The sequence below is a fragment of the Aythya marila genome (genome assembly GCF_965140915.1).
Source record: "Aythya marila genome assembly, chromosome: 11".
Taxonomy (NCBI): domain Eukaryota; kingdom Metazoa; phylum Chordata; class Aves; order Anseriformes; family Anatidae; genus Aythya; species Aythya marila.
The window spans coordinates 10,644,234-10,667,811 of record NC_139052.1 but is presented as its reverse complement, the minus strand read 5'-3'; the positions used below and the strand labels follow the sequence as shown (position 1 = coordinate 10,667,811).

The window sequence follows — 23,578 nt, the reverse complement described above, 5'->3', positions numbered from 1 at the left end:
TCTGCTTTTCTCTCTGGAGAGGAGGCTGCTGAGTCATGGGCTCGATACAACACCCTGTGGGTTGTAGCCTGGGCAGCCTGAGCTAGGCTCCTAGCGTTAGCAGATACACAGCTAAAGGTGGGTTTTTGTGGGACTGTCGTCCTGCATGAAGCGGTTCCACGTGTGTGGGCATTTCCTGACCCTATTACTGGCTCCTCTTCAGTACTGAAGGTTTTCTAATACGCTGCAGACTCGCACCTTCCTATGGAGTCTCTTTAGAGTCCTGCTGCAAACTCCCTGTCCAGTATAGAAGCCTCCAGTGATGTATGAACAGGGGCAGTAAAAAGTAATTGCAAAGTGGGGTTAGAGCTGCGCCTTCTCCTTGTTTAATATTTGCTTTTTTGCAGAAGTATTTCTGATCTAGGGGAGGGGTTTCTGATTTAGGGGAGGGAGCTCAGGCTGGGGAGAACTGTACCTTTTTGTGTGTGTGTGTGTGTGTGAGCAGATAGAACGGCAAATGGAAACGAGCAGAAAAGGTCGGAGTTGTGCTGCAGACTAGTTTAGTGTTCAGAAGTCGGAATTTCCAGCTTGCAGCTAGCAACCTGCATGCTCTGCAGGACCCGTTGCGGATGACTTCTGCCTTGTATACAGACGCCTCAGATCAAAACAAAGTTTCAAGAAATAAAAGCACACCACAGCTGAAGGTTAGGGAGAACATACTCATATTTCAAAAGAGTTAATGCTTTTGTTCTGTGCCACTGGTTTGTGGATGGGTAATAATTCTTGCCTTTCATTTTTGGAGGACTGGAAGTAAGTAGGTTAGCTTCATTTAATTTCATAAAACAACCAGGCAAAGCCTTGCTAAGTCCTCTGAAAAATACGCTACAAATGCATTGCTCCAGGAGGGCTGAGTCTACCGCCTTAGTAACTTTTGAACCCTCGCAAACACGGTTGGGTTTCTGGGCGCACCTGGTGGTGTTCTGCTGCTGGTGTCCCTCCACGGTGACTCCTGTTCTGTGGTTTCACGCAGCACATCTCTGCTGACTGTTGAGGTGCCTCCTGACTGCCATGCAAGTGCTGAAACTTCAGCGTCCACACAGAAGTACAAATACAGACCTTAGAGGGACACAACCCAGCGCATGTAGTCCTGGGATGTGGGGGGTATTTCCAGCAATGTTGATTCTAGCTGCAAATAATACAGCTTTGTTTATTCATTTTGGTCATCTCTGATACACTATCTTCAGCTGGCAAGTATGCTGGAGGTCAACTTAAGGACCTAAAATGAAGGGGACTTTTTAGTGTGGTAGATGCATGCAACTTTGTAAGTGCTTCAGTATTTTCTTTTCTTGACACCTCTCCATTGCTCCTTTCTATTTTTTGTCTGACTTTTGTATAATCCTTTAAATATGTATGAAGCAAGAGGAAAAAAAATGTAACAGTTGCTTTAAAGGTAGAACGTGATTGCCTTGTGGCTTCCACCTGACGCACCTTTGTGATAGGAATCACTTTTGTCATTATGGGCAGTGTTTGTCCTGACAACTCCAGCAGCGAGTGGTGGATGGGCAGCACTTACTTCCCATCGTGATGTTGAGGCATTTTATCAGAAAACTGTTAAGACAACGATGAAGTTCCTCTATAGCTGTTAATTTCCTCGAGGCCTAAATGGCTTTGGAAAGTACTGGAGGTTTGCCACATTGTACATTTCTTGCTTGGTATTTTAAAATAATGATTTTTACTTCATATATCTTTTTTTTATATTTTCCCCAGGTGAGAAACCAAAAGCAACTTGCCTTTATTGAGTTCTCAAGAACATAATCGACCACTTGGTACACTATAAAGATGCATTAGGAAACTGGATACGGTGCCAAAAGAACTCCACGCGTTTCCATGACTCTCTTGGACCCTGACTGAGATACTTTTGGATTACCTGTTTCTATTCCAAGGACAAGAGTGCACGCTCAGATTCCTTTCTGCCAGCTCGCTGGCAGAGAGATTTTTCTAAGATCATGGACCATCCCAATAGGGAAAAGGATGAAAGGCAGCGGACGACGAAAGGGATGCCGGGGAGGAGCGGCCATGGTTCTCGGCCGAGCTCGTCTGCGTCTTCAGGCGTTCTTATGGTGGGGCCCAACTTCAGAGTGGGCAAGAAGATTGGGTGTGGGAACTTTGGAGAACTCAGACTAGGTAAGAACTAGCTGTTTTAGTGGCCTGCATTATACAGACTAGCATTTCACCACTGGAATATAAATACGTTAAAACTTACCCTGGCTTGAGAACAGCATGTGCCTGTTTCCCAAGTGTCGAGCTACCTTACCTGAAGCTTCTGACTCAGAAGATGTAACTGTTAGCATTATTTTTATTTGCATAAAGTCAAAGTGAATACACTGGAGAGGCCAAAGATGCAAATTTTGAACAATCCCAACAATGAAGACTGTTCTCAACGCTGATTGTCTTGCCTAAGGTGAAAAATCTTTCTAACTGTCTGGATTGCTAAATCTTGCTCTCAATCTCTTTTCCATAAGCTAGGACTCCCTATGAAAGTAACGACTGAGACCCGTTTCCTAGCACTCTCATCTTCCCAGTTCCACGTCCTTCACTGTCCCCAGAGCCCCATTTTCTGCCCTGTCACCTGCTCCCTGACCTGCCCCCCGTGTCTGAGCGGGGCGTGCAGCCTGTGCCCATCTGGCCGCTGCGTCTGCCTGCGTGGCAGCCCCTGCTTTTTTCTTGGTCTGTTGGTTTTCTGACCGTGTGCCTTGCAGCTGGCCGCCCAGACAGATGGCTTTGTGGGCTGCCGCCTGTTGGGCTTGTAAGTCAGCCTAGACAAAGGGCCCGTTAGCGGGGCGTTGGGTTGTTTTTTAAATGAGGTGGGGGAAGCAGGCTGTGTTTTTAATTACATGCTCCTGAGCTCACAGTGTGTGGTTCTGGGGTAGCTTTTTCAGATCAGAAGCAGCAGCTTGCGGTGGTCTTGATTGCCTCAAAACAGCTGCTTTTTCCTTCTGTCTGCTGAACAAAGTGGTTTGCTGTGCTAAGAAACTCGAGGGTGCTGAAGGCAGGTTGGCTGATACAAATACTGCTCTCCCCAGCCTCGGGATCTACTCAGAATTGAAGTAATCTGCGTGTCAGGCACGAGGGATGATGGATACATTGATCAGGCAGTTGCTTCAGGTAACCAGAGGGTTATAACGCATAACTACCGATAGCATCTCTGTGGGTTCCTGTGACGAATCTGTGAGATGTGTCTGTCATTCTGAGGTGTGCTTACTGCATCTGTAGGACACGCGGCTTCCCCGCAGGATGATCAACCGGCTTCTGTGGGTAAATGGGTGGTCTTGGTTTCAGCATGACATCAGAGGAGGTTTATTGATTTGCAAGAGCAGAGATAATGCTCTAAAGGCGGAAACGCTCCAAGAAGCCAAGGGAGGGACAAAGTTTTCCAATTTCCTGAATGTGAATGCACATTATCTACAGCTGAAGAGAGTACAGGCTGGATCCTTACAGTAACGTAACTTGCATAGCTTCGTAGCATTTTCAAAGACCTTCCCCCCAACAATAAATATCACAATATAGCGAGATCCATATGGAAAGAGCCATTTAATTGCTTTGCCATCCACACAGCATTGAGCATTCAGCAGCTGTGTTGGTTCCCCCCAGGTAAATGGTTCCTGCTTTTGTTCAGCTGGAGCCCAGATTCTGTTTTTTGTCTCTGTGGTTGCTCTTCTTCCCCCATTTCTCTGAGCAGTGTTGGATTTCTGTACTAACATATTGTTTCAAAGGACTTCATACAAGAGATTTCACTTGTGAGAAGATCTGTTTACAGAGAAATTTGGTTTTAACCGGGGGAAAAAAAACACCTCTTAATCAAGTGGTCGTTTTTTTTTTTTTTTTTTTTTTTTAGTTCAGTGGTTTGGGGTTGGGTTTTTTTGGTACACTGGTAAATGTTTTGCTAATATGTGTTAACCAAATATGCTGCAGCCTGCTGCATTTGGGCAACGGGCTGTACATGCTGATAATGGCAATTAAAACAGGAAGCCTGTATAGAAGCTATATATTTTTTTAACTTCTATTACTTTTTGACAGTCACTATAACTGTAAGAACTCTTCAGTTAATTATCAGATCTTTCTGTTGCACAGATGTGATGCTAATGATTGCTGAGTTGTGCGGTGGGGAAGGAGAAGCAGTGTGTCTGAAATAGGAGCAAACAAGTCCCTGATAACAGTTTTGTTCTGCAAAGATGAATGGCGTGCCCTCTGCGTTGTGTTTTTTTTTTTTAACATGATTTCAGAGAAGTAAAGTGTCAGCGAATGCTTTTAGTAACGCAGGAAGAACAAAGTCGTGCACAGCCTGTAGGCTGACAAGCAAGGGGAAAAAACATTTTCCAATCCTCCGAAGGATTTCTCTTTTCAGGTGCTGTGTTTTCACTCAAAGCTCTTCTGGAGCACCAGACAGAGGGCTGATGGCTCCGGGGGAGGGAGGGAGGTGCTGTGCATCGAGGCAATTCTGTAAACGCCAACTGAGCTGCTTTGGGCTGATCTCTCTTGCTCCAAATCCAGATAGCCCCGGGGGTATTACTTTTTTGAAGCTGTTGGTCACGTGGAGCTGTGCAGTTGGATTCCAGCCTGCAGACGAGCTGGGATGGGAGGGAAGTGAGCACAAAAATCAGTGCCTGGCCCAGGGTAAGATGAAACACGCTTAACCGATGGCTGTTCCCTTGGACAAGCTGCTCAAACCCTTGGGTTGACCTCCTCAGAACTCACCACGTGGATTTTTTCTGTCTTCACTGGAAAAACCTCTGGAGCTTGAACAGCTTGTGGGCAGGTTCAATGCATCGACTGTCATGTCTGCATTTACCTGAAATCCTGAACCATAAGAAATGTTAGGTATAAATACACCTCTTCAATGGTCTTGTTTTTTCCCCCCAGTGTTTGGCACTTTTATTTAGTACAGCATAAAACAGATGCTAATGTAAAATTATTTGAGATTCTGTAGGTTTCCTTCCTTTTAAATAAGCATGAAGTTCTGGACAGACCAGTGGCTTATTTTAATGCAGAGATGTAGACTGGAGCCCAAATCTTTTTGCTCCAATGCAAACATAACCTGGCATTTTCAAAACTCTGCATCCACTCATGTAAAAACGAGCTCATACGGCTTTTCTCCCTGTTTGAAGGGAAAAAATATGTTAGGAGAGCTGGATCCAGTCTGGATTGGTGCAGTAGCTTATTAAGAGAGGATACAAAGGGATTTTTGGAGAAGTGTGTTACCCAGAGAACCTGTGTAGTGTTCTGAAGCCAGGCGTTGGCCTGGGTCGTGCACAGGTCTCACAAAGATCCAGCATCTCCGCAGCGAGGAGGTGATCGGTGAGCCCCAAGGGAGCACAGGCTGCTCGCTTGTTCACTGCAGGTGGATGAGATCTGGGAGGGCACCTTGCTGGGAGCAAGAACTGCCCAGCACAGCCCTGTGCTGCAGCTTCAGGTCCTGCTTGAAAAAAGGAAAAATGTGTAATGGTGTCTGATAGCGGGGCTGGTTATGTCTTTGCCCTAATAAAATCATCGTGTGCCTGCTGGGCTGGAATAGTGCTAGATGGGTAAGAGTAGATTATAGGAAGGATCTACACTGCTGTCCCTTTTTTGGAAAGATGTGTTCTAGAAGGGGTAGTGAGTGTGGTGCTACAAAATCAGCGTGACCTCGTGTCACACTGGGATATGGTCTCAGCAAACGCGGTGCTGTCTGGGGCAAGCTCTGCTTGGTCTTGAGGACGGCTGGGTGGGCGTTTGCTCCACTGCCCAGCCCTGATTTGTCACCAAAATGTCATCCATACAGTTTTGAGCTGGACTGGAAGGTCGAGGCGTGACTCCTCTCGGTCACAAGAGGTTTGCGCTTCGGGCTTTTCGCTTTGACCTGTGTGAATGTGCCCGTGTGCTGGGCGCATCTTGCTGCCAGGGCTTGGGAAATCCACGCTGCCAGCTTTCCCACGTTGAGGCATCGCATCTCATTTAGGACATACGGTTCTTACTTGTCGGTGGATCTTTCTAAAACGGAGGCATGGCGTTAATCGCTGCCCCATCAAAAGCTTTGCCTGAACTTGAAGGGCCTTTGTTAGCACGGTTGTATCATCTTGGGTGTATTACAGCTCCCTGCTGACAGAGATAAGAGGTAGCTTCTCTTCGTGACTTGTCCTGTGGGCAGTGCAGGCTTTGCTCTTCCATTGACACCTTGTGCAGTGTGATGGCAAAACCCAGGGGTAGATCTGTCTGGAGCAAGCCAGTAGAGAGGTCTCTGGCCCTTGGCCTTGCTGTCACAGCTGGCAAAGCCTCTCCCACTGCAGCTGCAGCGTTTTGGAGGTCTGAGGTGGACCTGGTAGCACCTTCATGGGCAGAGTCTGCCCCACGACTGCTGTGAAAGGGCTGAGCTGGAGGATGAATTCCTTCCCTTACCTCTGGCTGCTGGCCTTGCATCTCGTGCTGGAGTTTTGCCAGTCCCAGATCTACAGCTGGGGATTTCACTCTCGAGGATTTCACTCAAAATTCTCTCCTGCTTAGTTCTTGCCCTTACGAACCAGACCACAACAGCCTGGGTTACGGCACCCCATACGTGGAGGCTGCTCTCGGTGTCCTCCTCCACCTTGCGGAGTTGAAGGAACGCTGTTTTCCCAGTGTCATTTTGCTGTTTGGGTGGCAGAGCCCAGGAGCTGGCTGGGGGCCCTGCACGAGCCGTGCCCTGAGTGCTGAAGCTGTGGTGAGGTCCTGCAGTCCACAGGATCAAGTGTTCTTGATGCAGCTGCAAACCTGCTTTCTACCAGCCTGGACATCATAGCTTTTTGTAACAGATCTAAGAAATAGTAGGGTGTGTTTGGGGTCTGAAGAATGAGTTTTGTTCTCCTAGTGTAACTTCTAACAGCCTGGGAAGAGCTGTGTAGTTCGCTGGTACTGGGCCTTAGCAGATGACGAGCACTGCCTTTCTGCTGCCACCAAGGCAGCGTTTTGCCTGTCCTGCCTGTTTATAGAGGAAGAAAAAAAAGCTGTGTGTTGGTATGGAAAATGTTTGTGTTGCCTACTTGCAGTAGTCTCTGATCCATAGCACAATTATGTTGGTGAAGCTCCCTACAGACCATAGGATAAAATTGTTCAATGTCCAGAATCAAGCCACTTCTGAAAGAAATGATACTGACTCTTCATTTTTTTGTTCTCCGACCTTTTTTTTTTTTTAGCATGATGTGGATAATAAAACATATGTCTGCGATACCTCCTCAAATGAACGTAACTGCTACTGTAAAACCCAGTTACCATATGCTGGGTATAAGAGGGTGTTTGTCTGCCCTGGTGGGCTGCTGCAGCTTCTTACTTTGAGACTGAAATTGTTGGAGGCATGAAGCTGAGAGAGTAATTGAGAAAAGTCAGTGATCAGTGACACTATTCTGTGTTGTCTTCCTAGCTGCAAGTGTTGAATGTGCAACTAAAAGATTTTTCTTTTTCCTTCACAGGCAAAAATCTCTACACCAATGAATATGTAGCGATCAAACTGGTAAGTAGGAGCTTCGGGTGCCCTTAAATCACTCGTACCTGGTGCTAGAAACTCAGGGAAAAAGCAGCTTCCCCATTTGGTGCTTATTGCTGCTCTTGATCTCAGCCAGATTAACAGGTTTAAACAGAGATAAGTTCTTGAGAATGCTGTGAACTCGGAAAGCACCCAGCCCTTCACAGTATGTAAATGGTCAGTAGCTGCAAGCGCCTTGTTCCTCTTCCCAAAGTGGCAGACAGCACCGATGGCAGGTTTGTCACCCCTTCCTCGGCCCCAGGACCAAGCCTTTCTGTTACAGACCCCATCAATTCTCTGGGCCATGACCCTGCAGATGCAACAGGCAAAACAAGATCCAATCCAGCGAATCCTCTAGCTGATTTGGATGTCCAAGGATATGTGGTCACAGCCTCTTCGGTGTGATTTTTTTCCTTTTACATTACAGGACGGTAAAAATGAACCAAACCAGCTCACCAGAGCATGGCAGGGGTTGCATTTAAAAACAAAACCTTGGCCCCAGCAGTAGCAAACTTCAGAGTTTGTACATGAAATAATGTTTACAACTCCTCATCCAGTTGTACCAGCCTCGGTACCCAGTTACCAGTTTTTCTGCCTTGCAGTCAGTGCGTCCCTCCCCAGGTGGATGCGGTGGCAGTGTTCATGTTTCTGCAGTGCCCCGACTGGCTCAGGTAACGCTCCTCTTCTGAAGGAGCATCAGGGCATGAGGGCACTACAGTCAGCTGTGGTTTGAAGCAGGAGTCTAAAGGATGGGAATACTCGTAGCTCCGCCAGATTTGTAAAACCATACCCTGGGAGTTTGATTTTATGCCTTAGCTCTCTGTAAACTAAGACTTTCAGTAGTCTCTTGGGGGGCTTTGAAATTTGATGCTGAAATACCCAGTGCTCTTCTTTCCTCTGCGTGTTCTTTAATCATAGATCCAAACCCTAGAATCTGAAGTTGAAGTTGTTACACTGATTTGGTATTAGCAGCAAGTGTGCCTGTTTTTCCAACCGATGTCTGGCAAAATGACAGCAGTCATTCACATTAAAGAAGATCAAGATGGACTTGATGCATTAATTCTGATTCATGTTGTGATGCCACAGACCTGACATCTCTAGCGTTCTCCTTATGTGCTGCATAGTACCTGAAAAATAATTAGTGCTCTGCAGGAAGGACTTGTTTTGAAGCATATAATATAATCCCTAAAATAACAAAATAAATGTTTGCAGTGCAGCTTAAGGTGTGTGTGGATATGGCTACACATCAGGAGGAAGGACTGGTGCTCATTCCGTAGCTCGCTCTGTAGGCAGATGGGACAACAGAAAATGTGCTTGTGTGCACAGACCTGGCGTTTCATTGAATCAATAGTGCTTCTAGTTTTTTTGCTTTCAAAGATAATCCCACGGAGTTATAGCCTTGGAAGGAGTAAGGAAGTAAGAACACGGCAAACATGCAGCTGTGTTTGTTCAGAGGATGCTTGTTTCTCTCACAGCACTGCCTGCAGTGACACCTCCCCGTAACCTGAAGCCTTTCAATAGCCAGGTGGCAGAAGACTGAGGCAGCAATACTAAAGCTAATCCATTTTTTCCAACAGCATTCCTTCTCTTTTTTTTCAAAGTATCTGAGTGGTTGAGTGTTAGCACAGTCGCTTTTCCCCACGTTTTATTTGTGCTGTTACAATTCCTGCTTCAAAACCTCTGACCCCGATTCGAAGGACTGGAATTGCCATCCCGTGGCTGTCCTGCATGCCTGTGCCAGTTTTGCGAAGATCAATGAGGGATCAGAAGCAAGGATTAATTTTTTGTCTCCTAATCTTGGACCATGATCCCCAGGAGTGGGAATTACTCTTCCTCCTCAGCAGCAAATGTGTTGCTCTGTGTGTATTTAACTGCGATCACGAGGGAAGCAAGTACTTCTTGGTGGGAGATGTATTTTCTTCCAGGCTAGGCAGTGACGTGCTGCCTAATGCCAGGGACTCCCTGCTTCCCCAGAGGCTTAGAAATACTGTGACTACATTGTGGATAGCAAGCTCAGGGGAAGAAGTGCTTCTTTTGACAGGGAGAGCTCCAGTTCTTTGAGGCAGCCCTTCGGCTCCAGACAACGTAATGCAAGAAGTCAGTGAGCTGATTGACTGTGTGCCTGTTTCCAATATGTTGTTCTGGGGCTGGAGTAAAAATAACGTTCCTGCTTTTCAAATATTTTTCTAAACAGAATGGCGTTTACAAAGCCAGGTTAAATGCAGGGACAAAAGGTCAGGAGAACTTGAGACCAAAACCAGTTGTAAGTAGTCTTGCTTTCTTCCCCAGGGAATACCTGCATTAGATCTTGTTTTCAACTTTTTTTTTTTTTATAACAACCTGCTACATTTCTGAAGATTTTCTTTATACTTCAGGTAATCTGCAGCCTAGTGGCTGCATTTGCTGTGCTTGAAGGCAACTTTTTCTGTTTTATCTGCATCGTTGGACCAACTCAAAGCTCTGCTCAAAGTCCTAGCTGCCTGAGATTCTTGTAAAACTGCAACCCTGCTGTCTCAGCTGTTTCCTGCTCCTGTCGTTATGTTAAAGATGAATGGAGGGAAAATTAGAGAACAATGTGATGGGTGCCAGAGAGTTGATCAGAAAACGCTATGAAATTCTGTGCTCATCTCTTGGCTTGTCTGCAGGGGGTGAGGATGTCTGAGACTGTTGTGTCTTGGAAAATGGGAAAATGGGGACTGCTGCCTGTCCTCTGGCTTGTGTGGTGTCCCTGCACAGCTCCTTGTCCTGAAGATCGTTTGGTTATGGGCATCTAGAGTGTGGAGGAGGCGAGGTGCATTAGCCATGTTTACTGGCTGCATCTTCTGAAGGTTTTTAATGCTGACTTGCACGTCGTAGGAGTTTCTACAAAGTTCCCGATGATGCCCGTCAGTTTCAGCCACGGGTTTTGTATGCTGGGCAGCAGCAATTCCATTATTTTCAGCACAAATGCAACATCTGCCAGCGTCCTTAAGCCCTTGGCCTGCGGGACAGCCATCTGCTCTGGTACGATCTTCTCGGGAGCTGCCACGACTGGCAAGCATCCAGAGCTGCGGCTCCAGCAGCTCCTGATGCAGAGAGGCTCGGGCTTGGCTTTCCTGTGCTTTGTCCCAAGCAGCCTCACGTCCTCACACATTAATCCCTCCACCTGTTTGAACAAATGAACTGCTCGCTGCATAGGCTTGGGCTCCTGTTGCCCTAAATGTCCTTGCCGTGGAGGTGCCTGAAGACTCTCCCTCAAACCAGCATCGACAGTTACCTTCACGTGATAGTGATTGTACAGCAAACAGGTTTTTGCAATTCTTTGTACCTGCATTTGGTACAGTATCAGTTTTCTATTTTAGAAATACTTTCTGAATAGCAATGTGTGACTGGTGAATCTTTTAAATATCAAGGCTGAGAAGCAACCAGGAGCAATATTCCCCTTGCTGGAGAACAGGGGATGACTTGAGCAGGTGATGAACAGCTTGGCTGAAGTCCAATCACCAGAATTCCTGTACAAAAATTGTTCTTTTAATCTGAAAAGAAGTCTTTAATGTGGAATTCAGGACAAATGTGGGCATTAATCTTAGAGTACGGACCACAGGTGGAACAAGAGAAGTGGATCTGCCGAAGCCTTGTGTTCCCCTGCAGACAGCAGAGCTGCTGAAGGTGCTCTGTCAGACTCCTGGCTGTGCTGCACCTCCCCTGGGTGCTCTTGTTGTAACTCACCGGGGCTGATATGAAACATCATTTTAGGGCTACTCAGCAGGTTTTTTAAATTCAGCCTAGTTTTGGTGCCGTGAGATGAATTTTATGTAGTTTAGGCATGGAACATTTATCTCCTGACATGCAAGAAAGCAGCGGCAGCAACAACAAAATTGAGGCCAGGATTAACTTCAGTTCCAAGATGTCTGGGCAGGAGGTGAATCCCCATCACTGCCTACAAGTGCGGTGTTATTGAAAATGTAATTACTCAAGTCTCTTAATCCTCTCCATGTTAACTTCGTATTTTTAGAAGCTCTGTAATCATGCATATTAATGCACTGCAGATTGTAGGCATTAAGTTTTGTGCAGGTGAGTGGCAGCTGAGAAGTGTAGCATCTTGGGTGTGTTGCAGGCTTATCCAATTTTTATCCTGTGTATAAAAACAGAATATTCTTGAGTGCTTTGAAATGTCTGAATGACACCTGCTAGTGAAGGGAGAGACTTCTCCCTGCATTTCTATCAGATCTCTGGCTGTGCTGTCGTGCTTGTTGCAAACAAGATGATACGTTTATGTAACTGCGGTCTGATTTAAAGCGCGGTATATGACTCAGTATTTTTTCAGAAATACAGGCTAGTGACCAACAAAAATACTGTGGGCAACCACAAGTCCACAGACTGAACGTGTGACTTAATCTTCGGCAGCTTTGACTTTCCTCCTACAAACGTACTGCCTGTTCAGGGTCACTCTTCAAGGATCAGGAGCTTTGTTGAACAATTCTTGAATTTGACTTCCATGAATGAGGTTTTTTTTTTAATAAGGAAGTTAATTCTCCTGCAGAGCGCATATTGCAAGTCTTTCTTTTCAGATTTTTGTTCTCTATTTGTTTAAGTGACGTCTAAGGGTGAAATCAATTGTTTGACTTCATCTGGGATGTTTTATCTAGAAACTTGAAGCAGTATGTATTGTCACAAAACTCTAAGCATATAATTAAGTATATGAATATTAAGTAATTAATATAAGTATATATATATTTTTCGAAGATTTCAGGCAACTTTTTTTTCTTCTAGGAACCAATAAAATCACGAGCACCGCAACTCCATTTAGAATACAGATTTTATAAGCAACTTGGAAGTGCAGGTAAGTAAACATACCTTAGGCTTATTAGAAGGCTTGTGATTTCTTTGTTAAATCAAACATTGCCATCATGTTTGTTGTGTACCTCTAACATGAAACCTCTAGCTTGAACTTACTGATTTGAGCAAGTTCTTTTGTCACATGCAAGTTTTTGGAAGAGATTTGGTCAGAATAACATCATAACGATACTGGATAATTACTCAGACCTAGAAACTATCATTAGTAAACCGGTTATTGTGTTAGCGAGGATTGATTAATATGGGAAATACCCATTTAAGTGTGTTTGTAAGAACACAGGAACCTTCGATGGATGGGAAGTTATTTCTGTATAGAATGATGCTTCAGAAGCGTGATGGAAACTCTTAAAAATCTAGGAAGCTGTGCAAGAAGCTTGGAGTTTTCCTAATAAAATACTGAAATACCTTTTTAGTTGAGATTTACTAAATGATAAATGATAAAGCCCACTAGCTCAGTGTGACAGTAGCATATGTAAAATATGAGGAAAAATAAAACAAACCAAAATTGTGGGGTTCTTTTGTTGGTTTTGGTTGGGGGGAGGGGGCAAACAGTAAGCTCTTTGATTTACCTAATATAAGGCTTGAGCTTGTGTCTAAATAGCATTTGGATTTTTCTTCTGTGAATTTATGGTTGCTTTTTAAACCTATGTAGACTCTTAACACGCACTGTTTACAATGGAGAGGATTTCCACAGCTGCACAAGGAAGATCTCTGCTTTTTCTGTGCCTTGATAATACAATGCCATTGTTTTTTGGCAAGCTTCTTAAGTCACTGTAATTTTTCCTACACTTCTGAGTTTTGCCTTGTGTTCCCTGGATGGACACGGATTTCACTCGCAGAGGATGTGTTCTCATACCACCAGGTGGTAACAAAATACTAAGCTGAGCAGAATGAAAGGTAGATCTGCTCTGAGCTCATAAAATGCAGTACCTGAGCAGTCATCCCACAGCTTTATTTTGCTTGTTCCAATTATTTCTAATCAGTTTACTAAATTTTGTGTACTATATCCTCTGGTGTCTGGGGTACTGCTGTACTCTTTTTTTCATCTTTATTCTCCTTATAGCATGCAAAATCTGGGATGTGGAAACAAAGCGAGTTGGAACTATTAGAAAAACTGAAGTAGTATTCTTGATTACTATTTTTCTCTTATTAAACAGGTCTTGTCCACTAAAATATGGTGCTGTTTCCTATGTACTTTATATTCTGGTGTTTGCTCACACAACTTGTGATAGGTTGATGTCATCACTTAATTACAGTTGCCTGTGCTTTTAAAACTTAGTGCATTTCTGCTGAAGCCTTTGTAAATAAGTCAAATACAGGTTCACAGAGTGAATTCTGCCCTTCTTTCCCTTCTTGAGTTTTGTTGATGTGTGTGGTCTGTGCAGTACTGCAGTGGGCATCTCTCATGACACATGAATGAATCCCAGTGTGCTTTTTCTACACCTGCCAGCTTTCTACCACTCTTTAAAGATGTTACTGGGGAACTTAAAAACTAATTGAATGATGGAGGCTTTATTTTGTTTAGACTAAGTATTTTTAATGGGTTTTCTCCAGTTCATAATGAATTAAATGTCTCATCCTACAACGCTCACCCAGATTTCTGCCCTGTCTGATCCTGTGCATGCGGATGGAAGTATTTCTGAATATGCTGCCATCAGATGTGGAAATCCTGCCTTCGAGATCTCTCTTCTCGTTACATGGGGGGGATGTCTGCAATCTCGAGCTCTTTGCCAGTATTTGTCAAGAGACTGTTGGGAGGCCTCCTGAAGGACATGACTTTAATTTCTAACTCTGTATGGTCCCACAGGCATCACAGCCCCAGCTCTGATAACCTGTTGAATGCCATTAGAAGCTCTCACACCATAGTTTTGCTAAAACAACTGGAAATAGGCCAGAAGCAAGGGTGGAGGATGTGAGCTGTACCTCTGGTCTCTCCATGAAACTTGGAAGATTAAAAAAATAAATTTTGGTGGAGTCAGACTGCCAGGACCAGGGAGTTTTCACTTGGTGCCTGCACACCATGCTGAGATTTAGGGGAAGACAGTCTGTCTGTAAAAACAGATTGGTGCCACGTGTGTGCCAGCTTTGGAGGAATAGCTGGGACTGTTCTTGGTCATGTCGTTAATGCCAGTCTCTTTTCAGAGATCCTTGCTTCAAAAACTTCAGCTGCTCAAGCAGCCAGCCTTGAGCCTCCAGTAAGCAGGACTGGTTACTTTAAATTATCTTAGACTTGCCAAATTGAGACTAAAAGTGGCCAAACCCATGGTGCGTATGACTCAGCTGAGAACAACAGTAGTGTTGCGTGTGACATACTGTTCAATAAATTAGCCAATTAATCTTGCCAAATAATGTGCCTGACTGTGAACCTCCCACCGTTAACCTGAGAAGTAATACTAGTAAAAGCATTACTGCACCGCAGCAGTAGCAGCGTCGTCCTCTCGTTAGTGCAACTGCTGCGTTCAACTGCCTGTACAACCAGATGGTCTCAGTGAGCAGCATCTCTAGGAGAAGTCAGAATTGTCATCACTGGCTTTTATGTGCAGCACTTGTAGACAGAAGGTATTTTTTTCAAATGAGAACAGCTTTGGTGATTTCCCTGGATGCTCAGAACAAACATTTTTAAAGTATATTACTATAAAATCATGGGAAAAGCTAGGCTGGAAGGTAGCAGCTTACCATGGATCAAGCAGGAACATTCTTATAGGGTGTCTGCATGTATGTGGGTCTAAGAAGATGTATTTCACCCCTAGCAGGCGAGTGGATGTGTCCGGTGAAGTTGGTTTGCTAGTGGGGACGTGGGTAGCTGTTGCCCAGGAGCTGCTAGTGAGCTGTTCAATTCGCCCTCATCTCCTTTTCCACCCTGTCCTCTGGCACAGCGCTGGGATTTATGACTCTTTTGGAAGTAAAGATGTGTTTTCATGATAGTTCCTTTGACTTTGCTACCCCTCCGAAGAGAAGAGGCAGGGGCCTGCTGCACAGTGACCATCTGCTGGGTTCTTCTGTCTTACTGTGGAATTAAATATTTAATAACCTAAAGCAGTGTATGACTGCTTTACCTTAATGTATGCAATGAAATGAGTGAAAATCAAACAAAAAACACAGGCATGGAGTCAAACTCCTGATGGCCAGTCCATATGGTGCCTCAGGCAAGGGTGAGTATTCCTTTAGGTTTTAGGTAGTCTAGGAGACGCCGTTTGCAAGAAAACTGGAGTAGTCTTACCAATTTCTGTGCAAATTTCTTCTGTTGCACTATCATTGATCCTGCAAGATGCTGGTGTCATACGCTGAACAGTTTCATGGTTCTTTGCTGTGAAGTCTGGGTGGGTGTGCACGAACATCCTGACATATGTGTGGGCTTCGGTCTTGCCTCGCTGCTGCATCTCACTCCGTGGCTGGTGTTAAGCTCTGTGTGTGTCGGTCCCGATTTTTTTTTTTTCTTGCTGGATAGCAGCTACCAGTGAATGTGAGTAGTACAGCTGTCTGGGTATTCCCCCAAAATTGTCTCATGTACAGCCACTTAAATCCGCTGCTTCTGTGCCTTGGGGATGAGGTGAGCTCACACTCTGACTCGACCGGGTGATGCTGTATCTCCTGTCGCTGCCAGAAGTTCAGTTCTCCAGTGCGTTCCCCTGGATGAAGCATTTGACCACATAATTTGTCCTCTCTGTACTTCAAGTTTGTGGAGTAAAGGCCCGTTTTCTTAGCATTCACAGAAAATTTTGCATCATCAAGCCGTGCAGCCCGCAGGATGGCAAGTGGAGGAGCTTCGTCCCCACTGCCGGCTGGTGTTAGTGCCTGGTTCCCCGTGAGTACTGAGGTGCTGAAAGCTCGTGTTGGGAGAGCAAACTGATTGCTCTGCCCATGGTCAAAAAGACCCAGCTCCGAGCTCCTGCGATGGTTGTGTTTCCTGGGTGATGTACCAAAGGGCAAAGCTTTTGCTTTGCTTGAGTGGACCTCTGCTCATCCAGCAGCATCCCAGGGGACTCTCCTTGGTGTGGGGGATTAAAGCAGTCCCACAGGCTGCAGGATCACTCTGGAGCCCTGCTGGGCCACCGTCAGCGCCTGGTGGCACACAAAGGTCTTAGTAGTTGCATCAACTATTTCTTGTGGGCTTTTTGGTTATTGGCCTGCTTTTAGGATCTTAAGCAGAAATTGTCTTATTTTTTCTACATGAATTCTAGATTCTCACCTTTCCTTCAGATTAAACTCTCCTACAGACTTCTGGAGCAGGACATCTCTTCCAAAGTTTTTACTGGAAGCTCATCTTTTATCAGCAAACAGTGCCCGTATTTCCCAGTCTTTCTCAGCCTTCAGCAGCCTTTGGCTTGAGCCGCTCTTTCCCATGCGTAACGTGGGCACACAGGAGAACGTGGCCACATTTTTTCTCTCTGCCCATCCCATCAGTTGGAGTTTGGCCGCAATCTGCAGCCGCTCCTCCTTTGCATCTGCTGGCATTCCCAGCCAGCGAGGCTGTCACACGTGGAGATACTGGACTCTCCTGTTTGCTCGCTGCTCTGATCACGATCTGGGCGGCAGCGAGGAGCAAGCAGCGCTGCTCAAGCCTGTTGTGTGCAAGGTGGATCCTCCTGCTCTGCGCGCTGCTGGAAAACTCTCCAAATGTGTTCTGTATTTGTCAACTTAAAACGCTGCTGTGTTTCCTGCTGTAGTTAAGTTGCTGGAGCTGATGGGCTAATATAATGAATACAGAGATGTCTTAGGACACCTTTTAAACACCAGCCATTACTTGAGATGGAATTAAAGATCAAATGGAGTCTGGAACCTCCGTGTTCCTACTCAGTGCCATAAGCACATCTCTCATCTGCTAAGTGTTTAACATCGCTTTGCCAACGGGAAGCTGAAGGCTCTGTTCATGACTGCTTGCAGAAAACCATTGCGTTCAGAGGCACAGGAGCGTGGTGAAGCTGTCTGCACGCCAGGGAGCCGGGCAGCTCCTCTCTCCTGGAGGCTGCGGCAGAGCCACGAGGCTGTTCCACATCACTTCGTGTCCTGCAGTGAGATATCTGGAGCTGCGTCGTGTGCCTGTGCAGCCACAAAGCTGATGCCTCTCCTGATCCAGCCACTGTCACATCCAATGTAGCTCAGCTGAAATGGAGGCCAGTTGTGGAGACCTCGAGGCAAGTTTTGTCCAAAAGCTTTTCTCCTTTCCAGCTGTGCTGCTTGGAGGGGAAAAAAGGGTTATCTCCTCCTATGAACCTTGCTTTGCTGAGTAATTGAGGCAAACATCTCTGCACAGCTATGTTCTCACGAAGCTTTAACTATTATTTCCCCAAAGTTCGGCATGTTTGTCAGCAAACTCTAAGCGTTTTCTTGAGGATGAGGAGCCCGCTGCCACATGAGAGTTGCTGTACTGCTTTTAGCCCACTTCCTCTCTCTAAGGATGTGATCATGGCTGAAAAACATCTCCAAGCAGTCAGGAAACTGCTTTTTGATCTTGTGCTTCTCCGCAAATAAATAATTCACCGTGGGCCTGGGAAGTATTGACTTTCCAGCAGTGACCAGGAGATGTACAGGACTGAATTTTTGTTCCTACATTTCAAAGCATCCCTGGCACCTCTCCCCTGTGGTTGTTAACAACGGACGTAATGCCTTCCCCGTGAGCTCTGCGTTCGGGAGGTAAGATGGAGTGCTGCTTATTTTCAGGTTTCTGCTGGCTGCGTGGAGCTGATGATTGAGTTCCTGCATAGTGACAGCTTCTGCCTGCGCGCATGGTGTGAAGGAAGTCATGCATTTTTGATTCAGTAGTAGCTTATTTTTGTATCAGCTGGCAGATGAGTCACGCCGGCCCCGACTCCCTCGCAGTCCCACCTTGGCACATGTGATTCATCGCAGCCTGGTGTCAACACGCGTTCGAGTTTCACGCGATGGCTCGGCTGACGGGCTGTAGCCAACGCTCTTCCCCAGGACGAGGAGGTAACATTGGCAAGTGGATGTCAAGCGTAATTAGCCTCTGTGGTGTCATGTCGGAGAGGAGTCGGATGCGCTGGAGAATCCCAGGAAACCGAGAACATCTCCTCTCTCCCCTGCCCACGCAGAACATGAGTCACAGCAGAGAAGCAAAGCAGAATATACTGAGTCAGGGAGGGATATGTTGTTACATATAGAATATCGAAGGGTTCTGCAGTTTTGTTTTAATCCTTGCTCTGTAAACAAGTTCACCTCTAATGAAGTATCGAGTCTGTGTGTTTACTTTTGGACCTCTTTCTGTTGCACAACTCGCTGGAGTGAAGCAGTCTGTTTACTTGTCAGGAAGCAGGACCAAGAAAAGTGAAGGTGGTATAAATAACCGAGCCTTTTACATAGTCTAGTCAATATTTGCATGTATATTTTTCAATGTAGCTGTATCTGTCTGCTACTCCATACTGTGTATTAAGTTGCTTTTCAGGATTGCCTACGTTTAGCACGTTTTTCTCATCCTGTGTTGATCTTGCTTTACTCCTGACCTGCTGCACACTTGGTACGTACCGGTCTCTCCAGAGAAATTCTTTCCGTGCCGGTTGCACAACGCCGTCATTCATCAGCAATTAGGCAGGGGTCATTTCAGTGAGACGTGCTACGTGGATGGCTGTAAACAAGTTCCCGTGGTGGAGCGTGCTGCCAGTACCTGCTGCTTCGTGGGGAACTCCCTGTGTGCAACGCTCTTCCCCGAGGGAGCGGGAGTAACTTGGGGCTGCGTAAGTGAGGGCTCATGCAAGATGCCTACACCCCTGCCTAATTAACGAGCGCAAACATACGCGTTAGCTGTTGCTGTGGTCGCTTTAATCTTCAGAAATCCCACTTGGATTTGCCACCTGCTTTGAAGTGCCAGAAGCGCTTCCATGGCCGGGTGGTGATCAGGGAGCTGGTCTGGGGCGTGCCGGGGTGTCCCTCTGGGCTGCGGAGGGGATTTGTGCTGGCGCAGAGTGACACAAGACCCCGAAGCAAGCTTGTGCCCTGCTTCCTTGTAGAGCAAACGTAGTTTGTAGCCATCGGAGTGGAAACTCTAGATGAGTACTGCAACCTTGTAGTTCAAGGTATTTGGAAATATCTTACACCAACTGCGCATTCACATTCTAAGTATTGGATCGACAACTTCTTTCTGTGCAAGATAATACGAAGTTGACATCCACTTACACTGAAAGCAACTTTTTCTTTTGGATCACATCCCATGTTTAAGCAGTTCCCTATTTCAAATCCCTGGCACAGACACTAAGCTATACTTTTAAGCTGTTGGGTTTATTTTCTAACAGCAAGCAAAAACTCTTGTACCTTCATTCTCAGTTCTTGCGAGGTGTTGCAAAGAAGCTTGCCATTGAAGGTAAGTCTGAGATGCCTCAGCAAGAAGTGGTAACGGGTATGGTTTTTATTCAATTGAAAATTAGTTTGTTTAAACAACGGGCAACATACAGAGGTCCCTGACAAGGTTAGCTGTGCCCTTGAAGAATGATGATCAACATTTCCAACCATTTGTATGCGTTCGTTATAAAGTCAGGGTAGTCCAATGAAATTCTGAGCCTTTGGGATCTCTGACTTCAGAGCTTTTGATTTGCAAAATGAAATGCAGTGGAATACTGTAACATGCCCAGCTACAGCCTGCCTGCTTTCAAAGCAGGCTTGCTGTTGATTTCTGAGGCACAATATTTTGCTATCTAAAAATATATGCATATATTTTTTAAATGTGGCAGTTGCCTTGCTAGGAAGGGCTTACTGAACTTGCACACTTCAGCATCTCTTTTAACATCAGAAGTTTTAACTTCCTTGGTCTAAATTTAGGCTTTGTCAATTGGAAGCTATCAGATGCTTTTACAGCAAGGCCATTAATATTTGAATATGAGATGAGGGCAGTTTCCTTTTTATATTTCAAAAAGTCCTTGTGCATCTCCTACTCTTCCGGTATTGGTTGCAGTAATTGCAAACCAGAATCCAGCGACACCATGCAGCGCAGGGAGGGGGAAGGCTGGGAAAGGCGGCGTGCTGGGAAGCTGAGAAATGCCCCTCCTGCAGATGGTTTTCCTCGAAGCCCGATGTGCCTGCAGCGGTGGTCGTAAATCTGTCACAGCCGGGCTCTGCCAAGTCATCCAGATACCTCCGCAGGCTCCTGTGAGGGACAAAGAGCCTCGTAAGGGCAGGGTGTGCCATGTGCTTGCTCAGCTGCTGCAGCGATCCGGCTGTGCTCGTGAGGTGTTTGAGGTACACAGCTGTAAAAACAACGCAGTTTTAAGAGCCTGTGTTGAGTACTGTCTTGATTAAACCTCCGATGTAGTGGGATCCTGTCCCTTATTGGTTTGGAGTTTGCATTTCCAAGCTCTGCCCTGCCTGCCAGTCAAACTATGCTCCTCATCCTCCTCCCATCTTTAAAAGAGGAGCCACTGACTCTGCCCCTGCATCTCGAAGGGGTCAAGCTATGACAGCAGGTTGGTCGGCAAGGTCTGCCCTGCCTGGAGGCTTGTGGCTCCATAAAGCTTTTGTCTGAAAGGGGCATCATTTTTCCTTCAAAACTCTTTTCTCACCCGCTTGTACTCAGCTATCTTGAGGTGAAGCAATGGCACGATACCTGGACGTATTATATTATTTCGTGCATCTGAATTTGTTCTGTAGGAGAACCTTCTGTAATAAGAGGGGTTGGGAGGCTTTCCATCAGTCTTTAAAGGACTGTGTGGGTAACACTTACCTACTAATCTGACAAATTCTTTTTTCCCCTCAAAAACTACAGCTGTTTGTGTAAGTGGGACTGATGAGTGCCAACCTTTTGAATTGTTGTGGACAGCTTAGGTTTGTTTGACTCTCAGCATCCGCCTGTACTGGGTCTGGTTGGGATGTTAACTTTCCCTGCAGCAGCCCATACAGTGCTGTGCCTGCACTTGTAGCAGTGGTATCACACCAGGGTTGTGTCTGCTGCTGAGCAGTGCTGGCACAGCATCAGGACTCTCTAACCCTCCTAGAGGGTGGGCAAAAAAGTGAGAAAAGAAACATCACCAGGGCAGCTGACCTAAACCAACCAAAGGGATATTCCGTACCATATGATGTCACACGCAGCAATAAAAGGTGGAAACAGGAGGAAGAGGGGAGGGGTGGGCTCTCGTGAAAACGTTGGTCCTCCTCCTGAACACCGGCTACGTGCATTGAGGCCCTGCTTCAAGGACGTGGTCAAGCATCGCTCATTTGTGGGAAGTAGAGAGTAATTTCTTTCCTCTGCACTTCCACATAGCCTTTATTTGTTTTGTTTGTGGTTTTTGTTCCATTTTTTCTGTTTTCCCCTTTCCCTTTTTTTCCCCTTAGTTAAATTGTTTAGTTAATAATAATCTTTCCTTAATAATAATAATAATTTTTTGCTTTTAATTAAATTATCCTTATCTCAGCCCGTGAGTTGTTCTTTACTTTACTTCTTCCCCTCCTCATCTAAGGAGGGGGAGTGAGAGTGCAGTTGTGATGTTTAGCTGCCTAGCATGGTAAAACCACCACCCCGTCACCTACCAGTTTGATGCAATTGCAGGAGCAAACATTGATCTCGTGGCTTTTCAATCAGTTGCTCTGTTGGGTCCTGCAATAGAGCAGCTTTGATGGCAACACTGGCACAGGAGGGTTCATGTGGCCAAGCTGCATGGGTGCCAGCAATGCCACCCAGCCCATTCCCCTGTGATCACTGTGCAGGGTCTGGCCAGCTTCGAGTGTGGCTGAGTATTGTCTCGCTCCTGGGCACTCAGAGCTGGGGCTGCGTGCCTGTTAGGCTTTATCCAGCTACCCTGGACCTGTCTGATCTGTCATCCAAGAACCAAATGTTGTTGGATCGCTGTGGATGCTGCTCGTACATGCCAGCTTTGCCTTATGTTACTGTACCATCCTGTCTAGAACAGCTCCTGGTCACTGCGCAGAGGCGTGGGTTGGAGCTGAGCTGTGCTTTAAGCTGTCAAATTCCTTCTGCAGTAGCACCACGAGGCAGCAGCAGTGTCACCCTGCTTTGCAGCTGGCCGGCACACTCACTGTAAGCTTAAAGTCTCACCTCACTCACACAATAGGTTTTTGGCATGCGGAGGGGGAGGAAGTAGGCGCCAGCAGGAGCTCAGCCTGCAGCTGACAGTCTCCAGTGGAGATGAGCTGATGCAGGGCAGGGGCCACCTGGGACTTGGTGGGATCAAATCAAAATGTTTCTCTGGACAGCAGAGGAGCGATTCAGCAGAGGTATTTTATTATTGCTGCTTTCTTAGCAGTTGTCATCTCCCCAGGATTGAGTAGCCTCTTCCTTGCCAGTGCTTCTGAAGTTAAATTTGTGTGCAGCTGAGCGCTCTCTTGCAGCCTAGAAGCTCTGTTAAGTAACCTGTAGCTTATACGTGACATAACGCACATAACATGTTCTCAGAGCATAGAGTACAGTCAGCGGAGGATGCCCTTAGTTGTCTTAACTCCCCTTAAAAATGAAGGAGCCAAAGCCTGCTGCTTCGTTCCCTTCCAGCAGCTAGAGCTGTTCCAGTGCCAGAATTACACAATAAAGGAAAAAATAGCAGTTTCTATGCTACTACCCAGCAGAACCAAGTCAGTCATCACAGACGTGATCCGGATTTGCACCAGCAGGGCAAAACTCCCCCAGCGCGTGGCCGGTGGCACAGCGGGAGCAGGAGGCGGCGCGGCGGAGCGACGTACGCCTTGGAGGCAGAAGTGTTGTGATGTGGCTGTAGCTGGTGATGAAAGGGCTTTGAGCTGCTGCTCGTGGCCGCAGCATTGTGTTCAAGGTGTGACACCGCGGCCACCGAACTGCTGTGTTCGTTTTAAGTGCCATTGTGTAGGCACTTGGCTTTTGATGGCTTCAGAGAGAGGCTTTGGAGGTAATTTTGATGGTTGGATCCTAGCGATCTGAAAAGTGACCTTTCTCTGCTGTATGGGAGCTTAAAAACAGCCTGGGAAGGTGATTCACTGTGTGGCTGTATTTTAATTGCACAAGAGCTTTTTGTGCGAATCCCGCTGCCTTCAGCAGGCTGCTGTAACCCTTCACTTAACCTGCAAGAAGTTCAGAAACAGCAGCACCACGGCTTCTCACGCCTTTCAGCAGAGACACAGGCTCCGCTGAGTACAGAAAGAAACCCAGAAAGCGACACAGACTGAAACATGAGGGTAGAGCAATAATTACATGAAGTTAAACCTTTGATATTTTCTTCCATCCATGTCCCTGTGTTTGCAGGTACGTGGGAAAAGGTAGGTAATTAACTTAAGCCAGAACTTTCTGGGGTGGTTTAACATAAG

At 46.2% G+C, this 23,578-nt stretch overlaps 1 protein-coding gene across 2 annotated transcripts in view; it reads left to right on the top strand.

Annotated features, from left to right (window-relative positions):
- Positions 1 to 23,578, top strand: part of CSNK1G1 (casein kinase 1 gamma 1) — a 116,912-nt gene that overhangs the window by 54,507 nt on the left and 38,827 nt on the right. The window contains exons 3-5 of one of the 2 annotated variants that reach the window (XM_082769133.1): positions 1,747 to 2,163; positions 7,458 to 7,498; positions 12,263 to 12,332. In XM_082769133.1, the coding sequence (XP_082625259.1) occupies positions 1,986 to 2,163; positions 7,458 to 7,498; positions 12,263 to 12,332 (289 nt within the window). In that variant the 5' untranslated portion in view covers positions 1,747 to 1,985. Of the gene's footprint in view, positions 1 to 1,746; positions 2,164 to 3,124; positions 3,145 to 7,457; positions 7,499 to 12,262; positions 12,333 to 23,578 lie in introns of those variants that run through there. The other variant, XM_082769134.1, reaches the window with a different exon arrangement.